The sequence below is a fragment of the Diplotaxodon limnothrissa genome, linkage group LG14 (assembly GCF_057381915.1).
Source record: "Diplotaxodon limnothrissa isolate DT_005_m linkage group LG14, D_limnothrissa_male_GT1.1, whole genome shotgun sequence".
Taxonomy (NCBI): domain Eukaryota; kingdom Metazoa; phylum Chordata; class Actinopteri; order Cichliformes; family Cichlidae; genus Diplotaxodon; species Diplotaxodon limnothrissa.
Genome location: NC_140609.1, coordinates 7,926,860 through 7,952,504, shown reverse-complemented (window position 1 = coordinate 7,952,504; position 25,645 = coordinate 7,926,860). Strand labels below are relative to the sequence as shown.

The 25,645-nt window shown below is 40.5% G+C and overlaps 1 protein-coding gene across 2 annotated transcripts in view; it reads left to right on the top strand.

The window, feature by feature from the left end:
• Positions 1 to 25,645, top strand: part of acsl3a (acyl-CoA synthetase long chain family member 3a) — a 31,039-nt gene that overhangs the window by 1,565 nt on the left and 3,829 nt on the right. Inside the window, exons 2-10 of one of the 2 annotated variants that reach the window (XM_085370261.1) lie at positions 1,678 to 1,855; positions 10,087 to 10,196; positions 10,710 to 10,832; positions 13,768 to 13,777; positions 14,562 to 14,712; positions 15,978 to 16,101; positions 17,953 to 18,024; positions 23,190 to 23,329; positions 23,436 to 23,608. In XM_085370261.1, coding sequence (XP_085226387.1) covers positions 1,678 to 1,855; positions 10,087 to 10,196; positions 10,710 to 10,832; positions 13,768 to 13,777; positions 14,562 to 14,712; positions 15,978 to 16,101; positions 17,953 to 18,024; positions 23,190 to 23,329; positions 23,436 to 23,608 — 1,081 coding nt within the window. Of the gene's footprint in view, positions 1 to 1,677; positions 1,856 to 10,086; positions 10,197 to 10,709; positions 10,849 to 13,767; positions 13,778 to 14,561; positions 14,713 to 15,977; positions 16,102 to 17,952; positions 18,025 to 23,189; positions 23,330 to 23,435; positions 23,609 to 25,645 lie in introns of both variants that reach the window. The other variant, XM_085370260.1, reaches the window with a different exon arrangement.

Below are 25,645 nucleotides of genomic sequence, written 5' to 3'. Positions count from 1 at the left end.
ATTTCTATGGTGTGATATGAAAACATCATATCCATTGGATAATAAGCAAGAGATTGCATAGCCATGTTGGACAGGGTGTCAGTCAGTGTAAGGAAGCCAGTGGGCAAAGAGCAGAAGGATTCTGAGATGTCAATCAATAGGCAAGCTGTCAAGCTTACAGCTTTCAGAAACTAATGAAGAAAAAAGGAGGCTAGACATTTTTCATATTCTAAAAAATAAAGTTTGTAAAATTCCAAATGTCTTCAAAATGTTCCTCTGTGACTTCTCTTGGCCTGCTGTCTAGACAAACCTCTTGTTAATGTTTAAAATGTTCAAAATCCACTTCCAGATGCTGCTACTCTTTCAGCTGACAGCTTGTCTAGTAGACCACTTATTTCCTTCCATCCATCCATTCGCTTCCGCTTATCCTTTTCAGGGTCGCGGGGGGCGCTGGAGCCTATCCCAGCTGTCATAGGGCGAGAGGCAGGGTACGCCCTGGACAGGTCGCCAGTCTGTCACAGGGCTAACACACAGGGACAGACAACCATTCGCACTCACATTCATTCACACCTAGTGGCAATTTGGATTATCCAATTAACCTATCCCCACAAGCTGCATGTCTTTGGACGGTGGGAGGAAGCCGGAGTACCCGGAGGGAACCCACGCAAACACGGGGAGAACATGCAAAGTCCACACAGAAAGACCCCGGCCTGATGGTGGAATTGAACTCAGGGCCTTCTTGCTGTGCGGCAACGGTGCTAACGACCGTGCCACCGTGCTGCACTTATTTCCTTCAACCTTGCAAATGTTAGGACAGAGGGTAGAGTATGAATACGAAGTAGCAAAATCAAAACAGTAAAAAAAAGTATTTGTTATTAATCCAGAATTAGTGTAAATTGGAGCAGAAAGAAAGGAAGAAGACTTCTGCTTTCAAGATTTTTGGCTATGTTTTCTTCTTCAGTGTGCCTGCACAGTTAGGTGTTTATGTTACTTGTGAATTACCTCATTAAACCCAGTGGCCTGATCCCTGTAATCCATTGAATCTCCACTGTTGAAACACTTATTGCTGCAATAGTGCATAATTAGGCTGTTTAGCTAGCTATTGTTCCCAACCAGTGGAAAACAGCACCGTGTAGTCACTGTGGCTCTGTGTCCTTCTGCGTGTTTATGTGCACTGACATTTCTTAACCATTAGGAGCCGGTATAAGCTCACTAATACATGTGCAGGCAGCTCTCTGAACATAATGAGTGGTGAAGAGAATATCCAGAAGCCTATGCTTATCTTTCTCTCGTGCAGCTGATGACCGTGACATGCAGCAGCATGAGAATGACAGCAAGAGGAAGTACTTCTGTTTGGCAACAGTGGACAGTTGCTCCCTTTCCTGTGACTTCTTAATAAGGAACAGGCCAAGCATGTGACTGTGGGATGGGACACAGGAGCAGGGCTTTGCAACAGTTCAGTGGCTTTTTTAAGGAGATAATAGATTTGCATCATTCCATCTTTCAGTTTCTTACCATTCATCTTTTTCCTTGCTCTGTTCCTTTAATAAAACCCTGTATATTTGACAAAATGAATGAATAAAACCCATTAACACTTATACTTTGTCTTCATTGAGACTGGAAACAGTTTTCTCTTACTTGACAGCAAGATATTTATGCGTCTTTCTCCGGCCTCCCCTCTTTCCAACACCCCTGCAGGTAATTCTGGGCGAGTACCGCTGGCTCTCCTACAAGGACACCCTCACGGCAGCCTCCCATCTGGGCAGCGGTCTGGCGGCGTTGGGGCAGCGGCCTAAAACCAACATCGCTATCTTCTGTGAGACACGAGCAGAGTGGATAATAGCTGCCCAGGCTTGTTTCACATACAACTTCCCATGTAAGTCCAGGTTTCTCTGAGGACATGCAGCGAACATTGCATACATAATGCTAACACAAGGACAGAAACATCGATCTCTCTATACTACTATGCATCTTTTTGTTTCATATGGACTTTCCATTTGCCCTCCTTTACACTACAGTGGTCCCTCCTTTATCACGGGTGTTACGTTCTAAAAAATAACCCGCAATAGGTGAAATCCACGAAGTAGCGAACTTTATTTTTTACAATTATTATAGATGTTGTAAGGCTGTAAAATCCCTCACTACACACTTTATATACTTTTCTCAGACAGGCATCGACATTTTCCACACGTTTCTCTCTTGTTTAAACACTCTCAAAGTTCTCTCAAAGAAAAATATATCCAGTATTATAGAATGAAACCAAAGATCACACTCTGTTTTCAGGCCCAGACCCTGGGAATAGAGCAGCTGCGAGAGAATACAACATTAATGAATCAATGGTACGGAAGTAGAGGAAGCAAGAAGAATGAGTTGAGTAAAGTTTGACTTATCCGACTGTTTGGTTTCACTTAATGCGCCTTATAATCCTTTGATGTCAACACTGTTGTTTTTGTTTTCTTCTGCTAGCGAAGATTTAAATTTGACAAGCTGGATGCATTCTGTACTGTACAGGAGACACGGCACGAGACTGAATGAAAATGGTCTACAGTCGATCAGGACGCAGAACACAATGCGCTGTAAAAAAACAAAAACAAAAAAAACATGCAAAATTGCACAAAAAAAAATCAGCAAAACAGCGAGGCTGCGAAAAGTGAACCACGATGTAGCGAGGGACCACTGTATACAGATGTGTAATGGAGAGGAGTGTGTGTCTGTGTGTGTTATTTTGGGTCCTGTTGCCAGTGCAGCCCGAGCTGCTGTCAGGTACTGTTAGTTTTTCTTGGTGTTACTTGTGACAAATGCTAACTGACATTCAGCCTACAATCCACCCTTATAGCAGTATGTCCAGAGCTGAAGTTAAGGCCTCCTCAGTTCAGTGTTACTTCAGAAGTAGGCGAGCCCAGATGTGGGACACAGGAGGCATCAGCTTAAAATTACAAACCCAGTCAGGTACATAAAAACACAGGGAAGAGGTTATAGGTGAGAATCACCAGACACCGAATGATACAATATTATCACAATACTTAACTCTCGATATGCTGAGTATTTCAGTAATATATATTGTGATTAATCATGTTTTCTCACTTCAGTTGTTTTTTTGCTGAAAAATAAGATATTCAAGCATACCAACACTGTCACTAAAACTGCAATACATGTTCCCATAAAATGGAACCCATCTGATAACGGTCTGATATTACTCACATATCTGTCTGCAATTGTATGGGGTCAATTTATGACAATTACAGTGGGGCAAAAAAGTATTTAGTCAGCTACCGATTGTGCAAGTTCCCCCACTTAAAATGATGACAGAGGTCAGTAATTTGCACCAGAAGTATACTTCAACTGTGAGAGACAGAATGTGAAAAAAAATCCATGAATTCACATGGTAGGATTTGTAAAGAATTTATTCGTGAATTAGGGTGGAAAATAAGTATTTGGTCACCTCAAACAAGGAAAATCTCTGGCTCCCACAGACCTGTAACGTCTTCTGTAAGAAGCTTTTCTGTCCCCCACTCGTTACCTGTATGAATGGCACCTGCTTGAACTCATCATCTGTATAAAAGACACCTGTCCACAGCCTCAAACAGTCAGACTCCAAACTCCGCCATGGTCAAGACCAAAGAGCTTTCGAAGGACACCAGGAAAAGTATTGTAGACCTGCACCAGACTGGGAAGAGTGAATCTACAATAGGCAAGCAGCTTGGTGTGAAAAAATCAACTGTGGGAGCAATCATCAGAAAATGGAAGACATACAAGACCACTGATAATCTCCCTCGATCTGGGGCTCCACGCAAGATCTCATCCCGTGGGGTCAAAATGATCATGAGAACGGTGAGCAAAGATCCCAGAACCACACGGGGGGACCTGGTGAATGACCTGCAGAGAGCTGGGACCAAAGTAACAAAGGTCACCATCAGTAACACACTACAACGGCAGGGAATCAAATCCCGCAGTGCCAGACGTGTTCCGCTGCTGAAGCCAGTGCATGTCCAGGCCCGTCTGAAGTTTGCCAGAGAGCACATGGATGATACAGCAGAGGATTGGGAGAATGTCATGTGGTCAGATGAAACCAAAGTAGAACTTTTTGGTATAAACTCAACTCGTCGTGTTTGGAGGAAGACGAATACTGAGTTGCATCCCAAGAACACCATACCTACTGTGAAGCATGGGGGTGGAAACATCATGCTATGGGGCTGTTTTTCTGCCAAGGGGACAGGACGACTGATCCGTGTTAAGGACAGAATGAATGGGGCCATGTATCGTGAGATTTTGAGCCAAAACCTCCTTCCATCAGTGAGAACTTTGAAGATGAAACGAGGCTGGGTCTTCCAACATGACAATGATCCAAAACACACCGCCCGGGCAACAAAGGAGTGGCTCCGTAAGAAGCATTTGAAAGTCCTGGAGTGGCCTAGCCAGTCTCCAGACCTCAACCCCATAGAAAATCTGTGGCGGGAGTTGAAAGTCCGTGTTGCTCGGCGACATCCCCAAAACATCACTGCTCTCGAGAAGATCTGCATGGAGGAATGGGCCAAAATACCAGCTACTGTGTGTGCAAACCTGGTAAAGACCTATAGTAAACGTTTGACCTCTGTTATTGCCAACAAAGGTTATGTTACAAAGTATTGAGTTGTATTTTTGTTATTGACCAAATACTTATTTTCCACCCTGATTTACGAATAAATTCTTTACAAATCCTACCATGTGGATTCATGGATTTTTTTTTTTTCACATTCTGTGTCTCACAGTTGAAGTGTACCTCTGGTGCAAATTACTGACCTCTGTCATCATTTTAGGTGGGGGAACTTGCACAATCGGTGGCTGACTAAATACTTTTTTGCCCCACTATATATCCTATTTATTTCTGATAATACAACAATTAACTGCAATAAAGGATCAAAAATCACATACCCGTTGCTCTCTACATAGACAGAAATTTGCATTTAATATTTACATTTGCACTCTGAAACATTTGTATTCTACAGAAACATAACAACCAGCACTTGAGTTGTGCTCGGGTGCAATCACATTGTGATCATAAGCGGCCATGAGTGTGCAACAGCCTCAACTCTGGGCAACCATTTAACCATCACAAGCCATAATTAGTCACAGAATGTGGGGAAAAAAAGCAGCCACCAGTTTGTTTTTTTGGAGATGAAAGGCGGTTGCTGTCCTATTTTACTTGTGTGACTGAGCTCTTAGGGGGAAGATTTGTTTCCAGTGTTTCCAGTGTTGATGTTTCAAGTTTTCTTAGATAATGTTATCTCAGGAGTGTGGTGAAGGGGATGAGCTCTCTCAATCGTAGTATTTTTTTTAGAGTAGTTGAACTTTTTTTTTTTTTTTAAATATTGATATTCGGTGTCCCTGTATGGATACAATATTGCCAAACAAAATATAGCAGTGCTCTGCTGTATGGATTTTTTTCCATTACTCCTACTGTTTTTTTTTTTTAAATCCAGGAACAAAAGAAAGAAGCAATAAATAAAGTAGGCTCAATAGAATGGTATGAAAGCAATAAACAGACTCGTGACGTGGGAAACTGCTGGACCACATTCACATGAGGGACTGATTGGCTCATAATAGACATCCCAGCATCAATAAACATGCACCAGAGGCACTCAGACACAAATTGTAACACATCCTGGATAATTTTATTAGGGAACTAAAATGTTTTATTTTAGATAATATACCAACCTTGTTCCCACAACAATTCCAACTATACTTATAAATTGACTTGTAGTTATATTGCTTTTCTACTACAAGCTTCATTCACACATGCAGCACTTTTATTTTATGCCTTTAGATGCTTTGTTATCATCATTATCATTATCAAATTTTGGCCCATAGACTGGATGAGCCAGGAATCGAACCCTTAAACCTTTCATTTAGTATCTGACCCACTCTACACTTGTAAGCCACAGGTACCTGCCGTGTAACTTTGTCATTCCCCAAGTAAAAGGTGTTTGATGTATTCACAGGTGTTACAGTAAAAAGTCCTAATGAAGAGTATCTTTTGAAAAGTAAGAGTGCCTACAGTAAAACAGGCTGACAAATGGATCTGCTTTTTTCACGGACATACAGATAATTTGTACATTATCATGTGCTTTCAGTTTTGGCTATATGGTTTGTATTCTCTGTATTCTCTTCCTTTTGGTCTTTCCCTCTGAGTAGCTCTAAATAAGTCTGGATGTGGCAGATTTATAGCCATTTTTGTGTGTGTGCATGTGTGTGTGTGTTTGAAAATGTGTTTGTGTGTGTTTGCATGTTAGTGGTTTCATGTTAGTGGACAACTTGTAACATGGAGGGCCCAGCTGAGACAGAAGAAGGTCAATTTGTCCCTTCTGCTTCGGCGTTATATAAGTGTCCCATTTCTCCTCCTTTGGTGCTTTCTCTTTTCCCCATCCGTTTTTCCCGAGTTCTTGTTAGGAAAAGATGCTCAAACGCTGACAAGAGTACATTTTTGAAAAAAATAATTATACACTAATGGTGTTTGTACTTGTACGGCACTCATACACTTAGCAAAAACGTGTCTTGTGTAATGGAAAGTGGTTCGTTCGGTGTAGTTTTTCATTTCTTCCACTGAATGAATCATTCAGTGTTAGGCAAAGCTGATTTATCTTCTTAATGTGTGTTTCTGGGGACGTCAAGAATCACGACAATAAAAGCCAGCGAGGATTACTTGGAAGAAAGAAAAGCAAAGCAAAGATCTTCTCTCGCTCTGAATAAAAACGTTAATAATCAGAGAGAGCAAAGCAGCTGTGGGCTTCAGCATGATTTACTCTTTAATATGTTCCATAGCAAAGACTGCAGCACCTTTTATTCATCACAAGCTTCAACGGCAGTTCGTTAAATCTTTTTGATTACCCATAAAGGACCCTTTTGTTCGGGCTATTCACTTTAATTTAAGCTCCATTAAACTGTCATTCTCATAAAAGACACAGCCATCCAAGCCAAGAAAGCATCTTTATATTTCATCTTCCTCTGATGCAAACACAAACAGTGGGAGAGTGGAAAAGCCAGGGGCAGTGGACAGCACACAGAGGCCTTAAAGGTTGGAAAGAGCAGCAGAGGAAGAAACAGAGGGGAGGAAGGAGAAGAAGACAAGTGAGGGCCAATGGCGTCAGAAGAGGGGTGAGAGAGTCTACGTGAGCATCTGATGTTGACAGAGGCATCAAGGAGTCAGCCAAAGGCCCCCAGTGAACTCACATACTTAGTGTGTGTGTATGTTTTCATTGTACTTCATATTCACTGTACATTGGCTCAGAAGGCCAACTTTTGTGAGCTGTCTACTCTACCGTATATAAGTTACATAAAAGGTGTATCACAAGCATCAGCTGCACAGCAGAGCTCCCCCTCGCAGAGTCAAGGATAGGCTTCTCTTTCAAGATGTCATTTGTTGTATCAAACTAAAAAAAAACGAGTCCAGACTCCACTTTGTTGCTACTTAGTGGAATCTGGATGTTTGCTAAGCTTCCTGTACTAACATCTAGTGTGTGACAGTGTGTGTATGTGTTAAGCTTGGGCCACATTGAATGTTTAGATCTCACGGCTGGAGGTGTCATGGCTCTCCCTCTCACACACACGGTCACCCGCACACAGCAGCAGCGCAGGAAGTGTTGGAGCTCCATGACGCAAGATTTTGATGTCACAAATCCCTGTCCCATAAACCCCTGTGTCTGTGTCAGAGCCGGGACGCAGGGTTGCAGACTATGTTATTCTGTGCTAGCCTGCTTCTGTTGCTGTCAGTGTATCTACTGTTGTTTCCTCTTGTTACTTTTTTCTCCTTCTTTCCTTCCTCTGTTTTTTTTGTCTCCTGCTCTCATCTTTTAAAACAAACACATTCTTCAGCTGAGCGCTAATTATATTATGTTTTTTTCAGTTTTTCTGTGTAAATGTGCATCCTGTCTAATGTGAAGAAGAAATAATTGCAGTTTTTATAAAATGTATTAAGTTTCAGGGAATCATTCACAACAAGGACATGCAGCAAAAGCTTTTTTTAAATCATAAGAATGAAGAAAATTCGAGGCAAACGATTAAGTCAATCACAGTTATGTTAGTACCCGTTAAGTACCTCAGTGAGACACCAGGCTGAATAATAATCGCAAGCTGGACATGAAGCAAAATCAGTACTGTTATTGTTTTTATTTAACAACTTGAAGGGGGGAGGGGGGGGAGGGGGGGGGGGGTCCGTGCAGGAAGAGACTAGAAGCAAACAGAGAACAAATTCTGCAACATGTGGTGTCAACAGGTGAAATAACCATTAGTGACACAATGCGAGCAAGTCCCACAATAACTTTGAGTCAAGCAATTAAATTTATTTAGAATTAAATCACAACAGAATTCACCTTAATAACATAAGGAAAAGACTATAACATTAAAGAACTTGCCAATAGTCATGAGCAAGCACTAGGTGATAGCAAGAAACCTCTAAGAGGTCCAAGCTCAGGGAGAGGCAGCCATCTGCTGTCACGAGATGGGGGTGAGGGGAAAGAGAAGGGGAAATTGAAGTGATATAATTGAAGTGACTAATAATGAAAGCATAGGATACCAATGAATTTGGAACATCTGCTTATGCATGCAGCGGTTTATATATTTAGCTAAGTAAAAGAAAAACAATTGTAGGAATCATATGGATAGTGAAGTGAGGTTTTATTGTCTGTATTTTAGTTGTGGAGGATTAAAATATCTTTTAATGGGCCTGTGGTCCTGTTTTCTAAAAATGCACAGTATTCCTCGTTGGGTACAGGTAAATGTTTATGGTCTTAAATTTGCTCTAAAAATTGACAGAGTGGAAAAAATGCAAAGGAAGAAAGAGACCATACATATGGTGAACATTTGGTATGGTGTGAACATATAACACACACAGCCAATCAAACATGCATAAGAAGATTGAAGGGAAATTGTCCAAATTTAAATAAGTGTTTTTTAATGTTGTGATTTTTAACCCCTTTTGATTATACTTCTCTAGGGAAACCATGTTTTTTTGCCCCAAGTAGAGAAGAGAAAACCTTTATTTTAACTTTCTTCTGCTGAGAAGTTTTGTAAAAGCACATAAACATAATTCACTTAAAAACTTTATGATCTGCGTTTGGGAATTTAAACTACATACTCAGTTGTGCTTATGATCTGGGGATATTTTTGTCATGTTTTGAGTCCCTTTGATCCTTTTTATTCCCTTCAAGGCAAATCATAATGCTGAAACATCCAGTGATATTTTAGAAAATCAAAAGCTTCTAAATTTGTGGCACTAAATCGGGCCGTTTCCTGTTTAAAAATGACATGACCCTTCATGCACATGCAGATAGCACAAAGAACGTGAAGAACGTCTGTACAGAGTCAACATAGTCGACCCCATACAAACACCTCTGGTTCCAAAATGCAGTTTTATAAAGATGTTAAACAAGCACATATAGGTGCATCATTTGGGTGTTCAGAGTTTGACCAGTCTTCAGATCAAGTCTTCCCAAAGAGGCACAATGTTGTGTAACCAAAGTAGATCATATCCATAACATATGAGCCATGAGGCAAGAGTCAATATCTGGTTTTAAAGGACGGCTTGAAACGCTAACCCTGGTTTGCTGAGTGCATGCATTCATGCAACCACACAGTGCTTCATTAGACATATGCACTTAGTCAAAACAGTAAACCCTCTCTAACATCAGTACTTGTTTATATCCCCCAAAGAGTACTTATCATGCAACGAGAGCCGTTTGGCTCGGAAGCTTTAGCAGCAGCCTCTGGAGGTGCCTGAAGAGCTCATCTGAGTGAGAGGGGCCTAAATCAGGGACACTGAGGATTGTAGACAGTCAGCACGTACATGGTCCATCTTCACATGTCTGCGCGGTCACTGTGTTCACACACAGACAGGCTTGTCTTGAATTAACGCAGTTTAGATAAACAGCCCATCCTGCCTCTTGCACATCACATTAAGTCCACCTTTGCCTCACGCTTCATAGTGGCAGATGAGTACATTTGGATGTGGGTCCTGTGTATGCATGTATATATTTTGCTGGACTACGATGTGGAAAGCAAATTTGCCTGTGGGGCCATTAATGTTTTAGTCTATTATACTCTAATGCGCTTTTTCTGTGTCCCTGTGGGTTGCAGTGGTCACCATTTACTCCACATTGGGAGGTCCCGCCATTGCCCACGGGCTGAATGAGACTCAGGTGACCCACATCATCACCAGCAGGGAGCTTCTGGAGACCAGACTCAAGGTTAGAATACACAGAGTAAATTCTCTCTGCAAATCTTTTTTCACAGGAAATTTATTTTTCATCACAAAGTATAAGAAACTACTAGACAAAGCCGTATAAAGCAGCGAACATTACAGTGACAAACATCATTGTGTGGACAAATATCTCATATATCTGATCTTCTGAGGAAACGTCGGAGCCAAAGAGCCAACGAGCCAAAGAACACAATGTTCAGCGCTGACAGAACAGAGAAGTTGCAGCGTCCCATAACAGAGTTGTAAATGTTAGAAGACACGTGCCGAATACTTTGGCATGTTTTGGCCAGGTTCAGTGCCAAGACAAGCAGTGCTCCTGCATTTCATCTTTCCATTTTTATTGAGGCGGCATAAACAGAATGTTCCTTTGTTCACTTGTTCACAGAAAAACCGACTCTTTATCTTTTGTCAATATAGAAACAACATATATCAAGATGGCATGTTTGTTGTGTGTGTGTGCGTGTGTGCATGCGTGTGTGTGTCTGTGTGTGTGTGTCAGGCCATCCTAACAGACGTTCCAAGGCTGCAACACATCATTGTAGTGGACAATGCACCGACTGCGTGGCCCGGCTATCCACGTGGCATCAGCATCCACAACATGGCTGCGGTTCAGAAGCTGGGAGCCAGGCACGAGAATGGTAGGTTTTGTCTGTGTGTCTGTTCATTGATTTATGTGAAGTTTGCTTTCAAGAGTTCATGACTCACAGAATTAGGATTGCTCCGTTTTAAAACATTAAAAAAGTATTTAGCTGCTTGCCCATTAAGAAAAAGGTTTTCTCTACAGTTTTGTGTATCATGGTGAGTCACAGTGACAATTAGTCACCACACTCCACTTGAGATAAAGCACTTTCTTGCAGGACATTAACAGTGTAAACAGATCTATGTAGTGTTTAATATTTTCCACGTTACTTCACTATGGCAAAATGCCATTTTCCAGTGAAGGATTTTGGAGCTCTAAGGAGGCATTTTGATCTGAAATTGTGGCCTTAACTATAGTTTGACAAAAAAACCCTCTTAAAAGCCTTTAGAAGTACGGTGTGAATATTTTTTAACTGAAATAAATAAAAGACGCAAAATATGAGAAGAACAACAGTCATACACTAAATCAAATAAAATACAAGTCATAAAGTTTCATAAGGTGTCACTGAAGAGAAGAAGAGATTGAAAGAAGAGCTTTAAAAATCAGACAGAGGCCGGCCTAATGTGCAAAGGCAGATCATTCCACATTCTGGGAGCCACAACAGTTTTAAGCACACTCAAGAGCAGTTCATCAGATGAAAACGGGTGGGTGCAAAAGAATGCAGGAGCTCAGAGAGTTGCGGAAGGGCAAGACCAATGAGGCCTTTAAAAGGGAAGAAAAGACATTTAAAATGAATCCTAAAATGTTAGGGCAGACAGTGGAGTGAGGCTACAATGGTTTCAGAATCAGCCTGGAAACAGTCGGCTTTGTTTTGGCCAGCTGCCTCAATTGGAAAAAGCTTGATTTAGCCACTGCCCTGATCTCACTGTTAAGCTGAATGGTCAGCAGCACACAACACACCATATTATTTGTCAGATAATTCCACTGTAAAAGCTCCAAAAGGCTCCAGCAGCACAAACACAGCTGAAGGGTCCAGTTCAGTGACTTCAATCAGTGTTCATGAGGCCTAGCAGAGATCAGTCAGGTGTAGCTGCCACTGTCCACACCTGACAGTCCAAGCATCCACCACTCATGTGGCTGTTTTGAAGAGGAAACTATCCTTACACTTCAGTATCAGGCTCTAAACATACTTTTTATTACAGTTAGTTTTTTAACACGCGGGCATACAGGGACTGACTCTCTTTTGGATGCAGCCTGACTAGAAGAACTGCAGAACTGCCGCTTCATTTTTGTTTTCCTCTGAGGTTACAGTCAAGCTCAAGTCAAAAGAGAGCTACACCTACACCACACAGCTGTCCTAACTTTGCTAGTGTGGTTTCTGTGACTAAGCAGCGCTCTGTTAATGGATCTGGCAGCATTTCTGGTGGAAACCAAACTTTACATTCCTCCCTGTGCCACTTGGGACACAGACAGCAGTTTGCAGTGCTTCTGTTTTCCCATGGATACAGATTTTCAAAACCGAATGTCTATTTCGTTTATTCAGTTATATATACACATTGAATTATTTTTCTTTTAAAAGTGTATTCATCAACATCATCAACTAATAAAATGACAGTTGGCCACTTGGGGGCAGCAGAAGAAACCTACAACACACTTGTTACAAGCTTAAAGTGAATAAAAGCAAATTAAACAAATCTATTATCAGGCAGTGCTGTTATAACTTATAAAAGACAAAAAAACAAACAAACAGCAGAGCGCCTTGAAGAGAAGCACCTTTCCAACTAAGAGGTCCTAAAACACTACCGTTCACAGCACATGTGTTTTAATCTGCCAGGCTTTTTGACGTAGCCATCTCTTCCTCTCAAGTAAATGAAATAGTCAGGGCTTGTTTCTTGGGGGCATGGAGTGGGGGCAGATTGGTATCTGGCCCATTAGGTCATGTGAAGAAGGAAGTGCTAACATCTGTGTCAGATTAAGGTTGATACCGTGCATGCTCAGTTAGCGCACAGATAAGGAAGAGGCCATCACCCATCTTCACTTTTTATTGAGGCCCCTTGAACTGACTGACCCAAAACATGTCTAGCTGGTAGAGTCATGTGCAGATAAAGGGAGAAGGAAGTAGGAAGGGAGGATAGAGCGCTGGGATATAGGCGAGGGTCATGTTTACACATGGCGCTATTAACTTCACATGACATCAGCTTTCGGAGTGCACACGCCTCATATCCACGTCTCTGGAGGGAGAGAAGCGATGTCTGCCCTTGTGACTATGATGCACTTTACTTCATCCTTTGGTTTGTCAGTGCCTGCTGAGCTTGAGCCTCTTAGATCTGTTTTTGTTCTTGGCAGAAAGCGAAAAACAAAAACCAATCTCTTGTTTCCCAACTGGTTCTGTTCCCGCTGGAAACTGACTTGCTCTTTACTTATTTATTCAGACCGTAGGAGTCCAAGAGAGGGATCAGAAGGCAAGAGATTCATCATATTGTGCTCTGCTGTCTAGACATGCGAATGTCCTTTTCACTGCCTTTATCTGCTGTGTTCTTTGATGTAAAGAAACATTCACAGCAGCTTTTCTTGTACTTGATCACATGTTTTGATTGTTAACCTTACCTGCTGGGAGGCAGTGATGAAAACAGACTGCAACTGAAATCATGGGTGGAAAGGGAAGCTGTGTTAGGCCGCATTCAGCCTGACTGTGCTGAATGCATAAAAAAAGTCATGCACAACTTTTGCTACAGTGCAATGTCAAGGAATATACCAACTCTTTGCAGTAGCCAGTAAAACACATGCAGTTGTACAGTTCTTGGTAAAAGTTGGAAACCAGGAAGTTCTATAGTTTATGGAAAATTATCCTACTTCTTAATTCCTTTATGTCCTCATCAAATCATTTCCTAATCATTTCACAGATTCAATCACTAGTTTTAAATCATATTGAATACAGAATGATGTTTCTGTATTCAAAAAATGATTAAAAAAAAAGAAGAAGCCTGGTTTCTTTGGGCAGGTCAGCACTGTGATTGACAGGTCACTATAATATATAACCGTACAGTGTTTGTCTTAGCCAGTGCTAATCGCATCTGGTGTCAAATCATCAAGATGATCATAAATACTTGACTAGCTGATGTGTAACATCTGTTACTCAGCGACGTTTTTTTGAGGACCGATACTCGAAAATCTAAAATTTATGCCTACATTCACCCTCAGCCTTGTGCACGCCACGTGACAGCTAGAGAATCATTCTCACGCAAATATGTTGGCCTGAAAGAAGATTTGGACCTACACACAGTTTTTAAAGTCTGCACACACCATACTGTTAACATACTTGTCATCAAATGGGCACAGCTCAAATAGTTTAAAAAAAAAGGGGCAACCATGATTAAAGAGGAACAACCGAGCATAAGGAAGAGTGTAAGGAGGGAGAAGAGAATAGATAAGAAAGGACAGACAGCAGCAAACGACATGAGAAAGAGAAAAGATCAACACGTGCAAATGGTGTTTTTGGCGAACGCACTTATTTAAACTCTGCATTGTGCCAGATGTGTTACCTGATTAGTTGAAATTAGGTTATTTAATTTCTGAGATAACCATTTAACATTTCTGTGTGTTTGACCCTTAAGTCATGGGGTTTTTCCTACATACAAAAAGACTTTTTTTTAGCCAGCACACACACAACAAATGAACCGTGTTTCTGGGGATTGTTTAAAAATTGGTTCATTTTTGTGCTATAAACCATTAATCCAGTTCTGCCACCACCTTTCTCTGTTGACATTCCAGCAACACGTGAGCGCAAGACCCCGCTGCCCTCGGACATTGCAGTCATCATGTACACCAGCGGATCCACAGGCATTCCAAAGGGCGTTATGATCTCCCACAGCAACATCATCGCTGGGATTACAGGAATGGCCGAGAGGATTCCCAACCTGTGGTAAAGACCTCAAACGTGCTTATTATACCACACCCCGGGATATGGTCTAATAGTTTTGGGTTTTAAATGTAATGATTTTTGACTCATCTGTTTGTAAAATATGGAGGCAGTTTTGCAGGGAAATTCACTTTCCAAAGCAGCTTATCTCCTCTGCTACACGTCCAAGCAGAATCACCAGCCAGCAAACATACAGATTAGAACATGCCATTTAGGTTTGTTCATTAACAGAAGAGTGTGATGCACTGGATTACTGGAAGCAGAAGAAATATAATCAAAACTGTAATCAAAACACTGTAATCAAAACTAAGCTGAGGTCAATGTTCAAATTTCTCTCTTCTGCATGTTTCAAAGGAATATTTTAACTAACATTATGGGAAATATGCTTGTTCAGCTGGTATCATCATGCAGCTCAATTGCTTATATTAAAAGAGAAACTGACCCGTCTCCGGGGATTAAGATGGGAGTGAGAGGAAACAGAAAAGGGAGGGAGTTTAGTATGAGTAGAGGAACAATGTGGGAGAAAAGGAGTCAGGGTGAGATGGATGGAGGTTAAAGGGGTTTAGTTGTGACAGTCTCAGTCGATCTTATGAAAATGTTGGCTTTCCTTTGTGGATTAAGTAACACGGCTATGTAAATCTCCCCCTCATTCATGGCTTGAATGTACAACATGTTCACTAAAATGGAAATTTCCCCAAAATTTGGTTGTTACTTGAGTTGAGATGAATATGTTTTCAGTAGGTGAACTCAAAGGAAATGTAGCTCATAAACAGTATATATCTTGAAAATATGACTAATGTATAACTTGCAATAGTTTGTCTTAGTACTGATTCAGCTTGATGAAATAAACGACTGATTAATTTCACTAAAGGGTCATTCTGTCTCAAATCAACCAACCAAATTCGAATTGAATATACAGACTGTAATGATTGCTGTTAATTTCAGTTTTTTTTAGCAAATACCTTTTCAAATAATTATTTTTTCCAAACACCATTGACCCACTTTCATGCAGTTTGCCTTGCACATTGAAATCTGTGGCAATGTTTGAACAATACAAAAAATAAAAAATATATGCATATATATCTTAAAAAGTGTTTTATATATAAAGGTAAAGTTTTTACGCAAATTGGGAAAGGTGAAGCAGGAAGCCTTCTAGAAATTGTCTGACTGGAGATGGGATGACCCTAAGACCTTCATGTCCGCGGTAGTCTCAAACATTTAATAGCCCACATCAAATCGGGGGTTTTGAAGTCTGCGTGTGTTTTTAGTGAAGAAGACACCTACATCGGCTACCTGCCTCTTGCCCATGTACTGGAGCTCAGTGCAGAGCTCGTATGTGTGTCTCATGGCTGTAGGATTGGCTATTCATCGCCTCAGACTCTTGCTGACCAGGTAAAACCTCTCATCTGTATCATCTGAAGTGCATTCTGGTTTTAGGGTTGACTTTCATGTATCTTATATTCAATATATTGTGGTGAAAAAGAAAGTACACCCTTTGTTTGTTCTATGATTTTATATATCAGGACATCTTTAATAATAATAATAATGATAATAATAATGGATACTTTATTGATCCCCATGGGGAAATTACTTGTTTTTCTCTGCATTTGACCCATTCACTCAGTGAAGCAGTGGGCAGCCCACTAAGCAGGCGCCCGGGGAACAGTGTGTAGGGACGGTACCTTGCTCAGGGGTACCTCAGGGTAGCCGTTAAGTGGATTCGAACCGCCGACCTTCCGATCATGGGGCGACCACTTTACCTACTGAGCTATCCCTGCCTCTTTACCATGTTCTGAAACTATTTAAACACCACATCAGATGAATAAGAACACACGACATATTACACTGTCTCATTATTCATTCAACAAAAAAAACTAAGCCAACATGTAGAAGCACTGTGTGAAAAACTAAGGATACATCATGATTCAGCAGCTTGTAGAACCTCGTTTAGAAACAGTAACATCCTGTATGACTTTATCAGTCTCTCACATCATTGTGGAGGAATTTCGGCCCACTCTTCTTTACAGTCGTGCTTCAGTTCATTGAGGTTTGTGATACCTTTATGCGCCGGTCTCTTAGCCATAGCATTTCAGTCAGGCTGAGGTCTGGACTTTGACTGGACCAATGCAGCACCTTGATTTCTTTCTCTTTTCAGCCATTTTTTGTAGATTTGCTGCTGAAATTAGGATCATTATCCTTTTGCATGATCCAATTTCAGCCACGCTTTAATTGTAGAACAGATGGCCTCACACAGGGCTGTAGAATACTTTGGTATCCAAGGAGTGCCCAGGTCATGTGGCTTAAAAACAAGCCCAAATCATGAAGCCTTATACAGTTGGTATAAAGTTAATATAAGGTGATTGTGCTGTGTATGGCCAGACATCTCCACTTTGGTCTCATCTGTCCAAAGGACATTGTTGCGGAAGTTTAGTTGCGAGGCTTTCTCCTGACAACCCTTCCAAATAAAAAATACTTCTCTTTCTAATTATACTGACCTGAAGTTTAAGGGTTAAAGGCCTGTAGAGTCTGAGATTTAGCTCTTGGGTTTTTTGCAGTTTCTCTGAGGATTGCTCTGTCTGACCTTGGGGTGAATTTGCTGGGACGTCCACTCCTGGGAAGATGGACAGCTGTCTTGAATGTTTTCCACTTGTGAATAATCTTTCTCGCTGCAGAATGATGGACTTCAAATAGTTTGGAGATGACCTGATAACCCTTCTCAGACTGATGAGCACCAACAATTACTCTTCTAAGATCATTTCTGATGTCTTTCCTCCACTGCATCTGTCAACACTCATGTGGATACTCGAGACCAGCAAACTACCAAAACTTCTGGTTTTATAGAGGTGCTCACACTTGCAGATGATCAGTTCTAAGCATGTGTTTGATTTGCAGGACATGCTTGCTATTTACCCTCTGAATTCCTGTGGAAACAGCAGGGGCATACTTTTTGTTAAATAAATAATGAACCAATATAACATATTCATCTGAGGTTGTATTTAAATAATTTTAGATCCCGCTAAGCATCAGATTATTTTTCTGTTATGTACTGATACAAAAACAACCTTAAAGTGGACAGAGGGGATACTTTTACTTTTTCATGACAGTATATAGCTGGATCTAGTAGATTTTTAGACATCATTTCAGTCCGAATATGTGCAAAACAAACCCCAAAAATGAGGTAACAGCTAATTACAAATGTAATAATTTAAATTATCAATTGATGTTTCTTTCTCCCACCCTAAGTCAACAAAGATCAAGAAAGGAAGCAAAGGAGACACCAGTATGCTCCAGCCCACTCTGATGGCAGCGGTCCCGGTATGGCTTAATGCACTGTCCAGCATAGTGTTAGAGAACCATTACCATTAACAATAACAGTATCACTCACTGACTCACTCGACTTGAGTCTGTATGTCAAACAATGCTGCTGGCTTGCGTTTGAGGCCTGTGCACAAGGTTTACTCATGGAATAGCAGTGATAGAGTCCAGCAGTCTTGGATCTGCTGGATCTTGGTCTGACGTAAATACATCCTACCAATGGTCAATGCTGCATTTAATCACCAGACAATGTTTGATTCCCAGGGGTCTAAGTTGAATATTTGTGGTTACCTAGTGCAGCTTGTCTTTGAAGTAAATTTTACTAATTAATCCATTTCAGCAGTAAGGACTCCGAGATGGGCTTTGCTTAAATTTTTTTTACAGTTTGTTTATTAAAGAACACCCCAAGGTAGTCAGAATATGTCAGAATTTAAGCTGCTCTAATCACGTGGACATTTTTAACATTTTACACAGTTAATGCAAAAAACTTTAATGTGAAATTAGGTCATTTGTAGCTACAAGTTGTTTGTTTCAGTCTTTTCACTTTTCTTTTACAACACTCAACTTTTGGTTTGGTAGAAATGCTGCAGATGGCTGTTTTAAGTGAAAGAGTCCAAAAACCTACCCCCCACCCCCATTTGCTCTAAACCAAAAACCACATTTAGTAGCTACTTGGTAGATGTATGATGTGTATGAAGTGATTATTATTAAAAGGGGGAAAAAATGATAGTATATGATGGACTAAAATTCAGACTGTGGCCTGAAACATGACTTCAAACGAATCCAAGTGTTCACGCTTTTGAAGGTTCTTCTGGTTGTAGTTTTATTGTGCTTTGCTGCAGAGAGATATTCATACAAATACTCAACAAAATTTAGCACTCTGTTCAGTCGTGTTGGAGAAACAGGGTGTCTACAGGTCCAAAAGAAGTCTTAATTATATTATATTTTACTGTTAAAGTGTCTTTTAGTTTGCATTTTCCAGCTTGCAGTATCTTAATTTTCCCCCATTCTACAACCACGTCCTTATTCACAAGTTGTCACAGCGGGTAGCGCCACATGCTTGATTTGGAAGAGTTTTATGCTTGATGCTCATCCTGACACAACTCCAAAAGGATACGTGTCTCTTCCCGGGACATTCTACAAAATTCATATACTGAAATTGTGTTTTGGAGGCTGTAGTATTTTTGGAATACTTTAAAGTCCAATCCATGCTTCAATTCAGAAAGCTATAACAGCTATATCTACAGCCATAGTATGATAAATGTTATTTCTTCAAGTAGTCAATAGAAGTGGACACATACAGTTGTGGTCAGAGGTTTACATCCACTCAACATGGGCATAAAGGTCGTGGTAATTTGGGGGCTTTTAATTATTTCTTCATTGCTCTTTTTCTAGGATGGAAACTTGTACAACATGTTGCCAAATGTCTTCACTCACACATCCAAATCATTGAATTCAGATATTCTAGTCACAGGTAAATAAAATCAAGCACTTCTACATGCAGACTGCTTCTACAAACATTTGTGAAAGAACAGCTCGCTCTCAGGAGCTCAGTCAAGTCCAGCGTGGTACAGTGATAGGATACCACCTGTGTAACAAGTCCAGTTGTGACATTTTCTTGCTACTAAATGTTCCACAGTCAGCTGTAGGTGTTCCCGCTAAACACTGATTGGTGGATGTGTGATCATGTCTATATTGGGTCTGTCGGTCCCAATATAGATAGTATTTTAGTTAATCAACTCATTTGTTTGTAACCAGGTTAAAACTGTCATTTATTGAAATGTGTTGAAATATTAAATATGTTGAAATCTATGTAAAATAGTAATGGTTAGAGTATTTAGAAAATGTTTAAATTCCTTTTGCTCTTAAACTTATGAAACAGTGTGTTTTATAAGTTTAAAAGAGCATTTGCATTAAGTATCAAGTATCCTGTTTCATTGTGAATGCCTGGTGTTACAAAACAGCCCCTTCAGTGGGCCAAAATTGGAGGTCCAAAAATGACTTATAAAAGATGTCACTCCAACATCACTTTGTGCAGTGGGTTAATAACAAAGTGGAAGCAACTGGTATCAAGAATCACTCAGCCATGAAGTGGTAGGCCAAGTAAAATCACAGAGCGATGTTAGCAACAAACCTTCAAACTTCATGTGGTTTCCTAATTACCTCAAGAACGGTGTGTAGAGAGCTTCATGGAATGGGTTTTAATGTCTGAGCTGCTGCCTGCAAGTCTTATATCACCAATTACAATGCAAAGCGTTGGATGCAGTGGTGTAAAGCACGCCACCACTGTTGTCTGGAGTGACGAATTACGCCTCTCGGTCTCTCAATCCAATGAACGAGTCTGGTTTTGGTGGTTGCCAGGAGAACGGTAAAGTGTACAAGTTTGGTGGAAGGGCGATTATGGTGTGGGGTTGTTTTTCAGAAGTTGAGCTTCTCACTGAAAACCCTTTACCCCTCCACATATCTCTTATCATTGTGGCCACATAGCCAAGTCTTTATCTTGTCTCACCATAAAACGTCTCTCCAGAAGGCATCTAATCAGAATCAGAACTTTATTAATCCCAGACGGAAATGCGTGAGTGAAAGAGTGTTGTGAAATAAATTAATTTTATGCTGGCAAAGAGAAACTGCCTGTTACAATCATACATGGACAGCAATCTATGCAATCTTTTGATTCCGTGTAGAGAATTTGAGAAAAACCAAGAGAAATTCAAACTTATGCAGCCAATTCCTTTTTTCTTTTCTTTGCCTCATTAAAGATGTCTGGAAAAAGAACAGAGAAAAAAGAAAGCATTAAAAGCTCCAAATTAATATGACATTCCATAATGAGCAAATCTGTGTACATTGTGGCCTCAAAGTTCTTATCCTTTTTTTAAAAACTTTACCAGTTTGATGCCCAAGTTCACACTGTATTTACATGTAAATTGTTTTAACTGTATTATTAGGATGAAAAGTTACATTTGCTAACCTACCAGTTGTTCAAAAGTCAACAGACTGCAGACACATTGATAAAGTGATAGTCTCGGTACTTTTCCTCCATTCAGGATTTTGTTTTCCCATATCTTGTTGTTTGACTGTGACCATTGCCAAAACTGAAGACGCCTGAAAATGAATGTCATCTAACAAGCTAGTTGTATTCAATACAGGATGCACTCTTCTCTCCCTCTCACTCACATGGAGACACCCCCCCCCCCCACCCCCATCTCCCAGTGGTCGTAGTGTAAAGGCCAGAGGGCCCCAGTTTCTGGAACCATTCACAGCTGTAAACAGAACGTGAGAAAGCCCCATGTGGTTATCCCCACGACACGCACACACATACAAATTGTTTGCTGTGATATGACAGCAGGCGGCTGCATGGATCCTGTGTCGACTTCCTCTCTCACTGCTTCATGCACACACGTACACACACATGCACAAACCCAACAGGACCAGCTGGTTTTTATTGTTTTTTGGTGGGAGGGGGGTTTGTTTGTGCCCTTTCCCCATTTCACCATGTCCAGCCTTTTGTCGACACTGATGTAGATGATGAAGTGCTCTTGATCTGTGGGTTTCTGTTCTCTGCACCACAGTCCCTTTGGTAATACAAATTGATACCACTTCCCATGATTGACATTGCTCTTCCTTGTACCGTCATGTTCCTAGTACCACTTCAGCCCATTTTTAGCAAAGAAGATATTTGTTGTGAATGTTGGGCTAAGGCATTTTGGGCATTGGAAAGAAGATAGTTTGAGCTGATATGACTGACAGTGGCTTAGTTACCCAGTATTAACAGAGAAACATGTGCATTCACTAGGACCTCCAAGTTTCTGGCCACCAGGCAGATTGAAATGTGATACTTCCTTTTTTTTAGTCTGTTCTTGGACTCCTGTGGAAAAATATCTGCATCCTCTGCTGCTTAATGTTCACCAGCTCATTTCTAAGTCTGTCTGTTGTTTGGTGCTCAGAAAGTACTTCAGCTGAAACTTAGTGTTAATCAGAATAGAGATGAATACAGATGCTCATTCTGGTGATAATTCTCCTGTAATGTATCAGTGAAAGCTGTTCCAAGGAAGTCCTAAATGTTTTGCTTTGTCGCTTATCTGGCATATTGTTATACTTTAAACAAAGGAGCTCAGAAGGAGCTGCTTTAGCTCACCTGGTTGAGCTGCTGCCACTGCAGGGGCCTGGGTTTGAGTCTGCTCCAATCCTGTGTGTCGTCCCCCTACCTTCCTATCCAACAAAGGCTAAATGTCAAAAAATAAATATAAAAAAAACAATCTAATGTTTAGGGCCACAGTTAGTAGTGGGTTTACCACATGGTTTTGTTTATTCCAAAGAGAGATTCCTTCTTCTGGTTTGCTTTTGTTTTGTTTGTTTTTTTAGTTTTGTAGGTCACATAGAAATTAGAAACACATTAGATATCCATTGGGGAGCCTTATAGTTATGAAACCAGAATTGAAGAGCACACGTGCATGTGTGCTTGTGTTGATCTTTTCTTTTGTTTTATAAAGTTTCTTAAATATGAGATTTGGGGGTTTTGAACACATTAGTGTTTAGTCTTTTTTAAAAACCTCCAAAGCAGGGACCATATGTCTAAGCCCACCCAACATGAAGGTTAACTCCTATTGTCGTCCTGTGACAGGGATATTGCTATCAGTGTATATGTTGGTTTAGATGTCAAACATTTCTGCACATTGATGCTGAAAAAACATGCTTAGGGTAACATTAGAACCGGTGTCATCGCATAGTCTGTCCAGCAGAGTGTGCTCCAACTTACAATGGCTGGATTCTTTTCCGTGCTTTCAAAAAAACTTTAATAAACTCTCATTGATTTATTTACCAAATGTTTCTAAGAAAAAAAAAATATTGGCTTAGATATTTATATTGCGATCTTTTTGCACCATATAAACTTGCACTGGTCTCTAAAATCCAGCATTGCTCAAGTTCTGCTTCGTGCCAGAGTTCAGATACATACTACTCTTCATTGCTCTGACTCCAGTATAATCACCTTTAATAATCACCACAGCTGTAAGTTCACTTATAGATTAACTATAAAAATTACATTTCTTAACCATCATTTTAGTCTTTTCTCTGTATCTGTATCAGTCTTAACTGTTGCTCTTATTGTTACCTTTTACATAATAATGCTCTTTTTCTTTTCACCCTGTCCCGCCTCCTGACTTCAGGAGATCATGGACCGTATCTATAAGAACGTGATGACAAAGGTCGAGGAGATGAACTGTGTTCAGCGAACACTCTTCATTCTGGCATACAACTACAAACTGGAGCAGCTCGCCAAAGGATACAGCACACCACTGTGTGACAGGTATGGAGACTTATATCACCAATTACTGTTGCATTTGCAGCTTGGACTCTCAAGGAATATTTAAAAGTCATAATTTCTTCATGTATTTCCTCCTTTGTTCATCCAGACTGGTGTTCAGGAAAGTCCGCTCTCTGCTAGGAGGACGGACACGGGTGTTGCTTTCAGGTGGAGCGCCACTCTCAGCAGCCACGCAGCGTTTCATGAATGTGTGTTTCTGCTGCCCAGTGGGTCAAGGATACGGCCTGACGGAGACCTGTGGAGCTGGAACCATTAGCGAGTGTGAGCATGAATGGAAATCTTACAGTAGGCATGCCTACTGTAAGATTTGTAATGTGTGAAATTATTTTAGTTTGAAATGTGTAAAATTTCAAACCACTCACAAATTAGAAAAACGAAAACATTTTATGTCATTAATTTTTACCCCTCAGCCCTAAAAGGCTGATGATGTATTGTCATCACCCCACCTAGTGAGCGGATGGGATGGACACCCAAGTTGATGAATATGAAAATTGATCAATCGAGAGTGAGCGGATGTAATTTTTCTAGCTTATACCAAAGGTGCATCTGTTAAAAATCTCAGATGAGTTCAAATCTCTGTGACCTCAACCCATGTCAAGGTCAGAGGTCAAGTTTTCTGAAAATAACCAAGGACTTTAATATTCATACCACAGGTGTAGCTACTCAGAGTCTGAGTGTTAGCACTGCCGGTCATCAGTATTTTTAATGTGAGCTGAACACATTCAGTGTAAAATTCCTGTATCCTATTTGGCAACAATCAGTCAGATCACAGTTCCCATCTGTCTTGTGCAAATGAAAAAAATACACTCACTTGTGAGTTTATTAGCTTCAACCAGTTTAACTAATTCAGTCCAGTACAGTCCTGTTTTTTTTAACTGTTTTACACATGCTTTGATTCAGCTGTATGATCACCAAGTGTATTGGTATCATTGTGACACACTCACAGTTGTGCCTATTATTCTGCTGACCCTATTTTTATAAACGAGGCTAGACTAAACAAGGGAAATGCCTCACTACAATGGTAGTAGACTGTAGTAGCTACTGCTAGGTGTACCTAAAAATCTCAGCATAGCTAAAGCTACAGACCTCCTTTAGTGAACATAGAGGGAGAAATAATTTTAAGGTCACATTTTACTATTGTGCTTTATGGATACCGAAATGGGCAGCGCTACTGCAGGTTACCCTGTAAATCTGCAGGGCATTTAATAAAGTCACAGACAGGACCCCCGCTTCATAAACAGCTGGAAGCGACACTCCAAACCACTGTTACGTTATGCTTAGTCTGTGTGCAGTGGAAGACAGACAAACAGAGGGACAGACACTGTTTATGTACAGTATTACACTTTATCGCTGATTTTATCATGATATGTAAGAATAAAAATGGGATATTGCCAATATTTTAGGCATCCTTAGAATTTCACAAATCACATTTTTTCAGGCAAAATTGCTAGCTTGTTGTGTTTATTTGTTTATTTAACAGGGACATTCCATATTACTGGATATCAATGTGAATATATAAGATGTAAACATGCTGGGCTTTAGTAAAGCTGCTAATTTACATCTATAGAGCCCAGGCACGTAACATAAAAATATACTTACTACCAGTTTTTTCTCAATTTTCCCATATTTTTCCAATCAAATCCTGGCACCCTCCTATTTTGTGGTTTTTCCCCATGAAATTCCCGTCAACTTCGACAGCATGAAAGCAGAGATAAAAACAGGGGGAGAACACAAAGAGGGACAGAGGCCTTATAGCCAGGATGGGAAAATGGATAAGAGGAAAATAATTAGTAGATATACAGTGCGTGGGTTGCAGTAAACAAAAAAAGGGAGTATATTATCTGTTTTCAGCAGAGTGGTGTGGAAAAATCAACATTAGCAATAAGTCACGCTACACTGAGACCCTATCAAGTTTTTTAAAAAAAAAGGAAAGAGAAAAAGAAATGAATATGAAATTTTATGAGTTTTGTAAAAGAAAACAGAAGAAAGAGTGATAGTCTCCATTCCCTCATAAACATGAAGACCAAGAATGTTTCACATAACTACGGTGCCAATGTCTGTCCCAATAATCAGATATGAATTAATCTATCTGTTCCACTGCCAAAGCATTTGCGAAATGTAAGAAACCCTATCAGCCTTTCCCAGGCAGACCAGACCAACAGACCCATCAAATCCACTGTGGTCATCTGAGTCAGGAAAACACTGAGTTGCGAACACTCCTTAGGGATGGGGTTTCCATGGCGAGGGAGCAAGTCAGGTCGTGTTGCTATGGCAATAAATGTTGTGCCTAGATGCTAG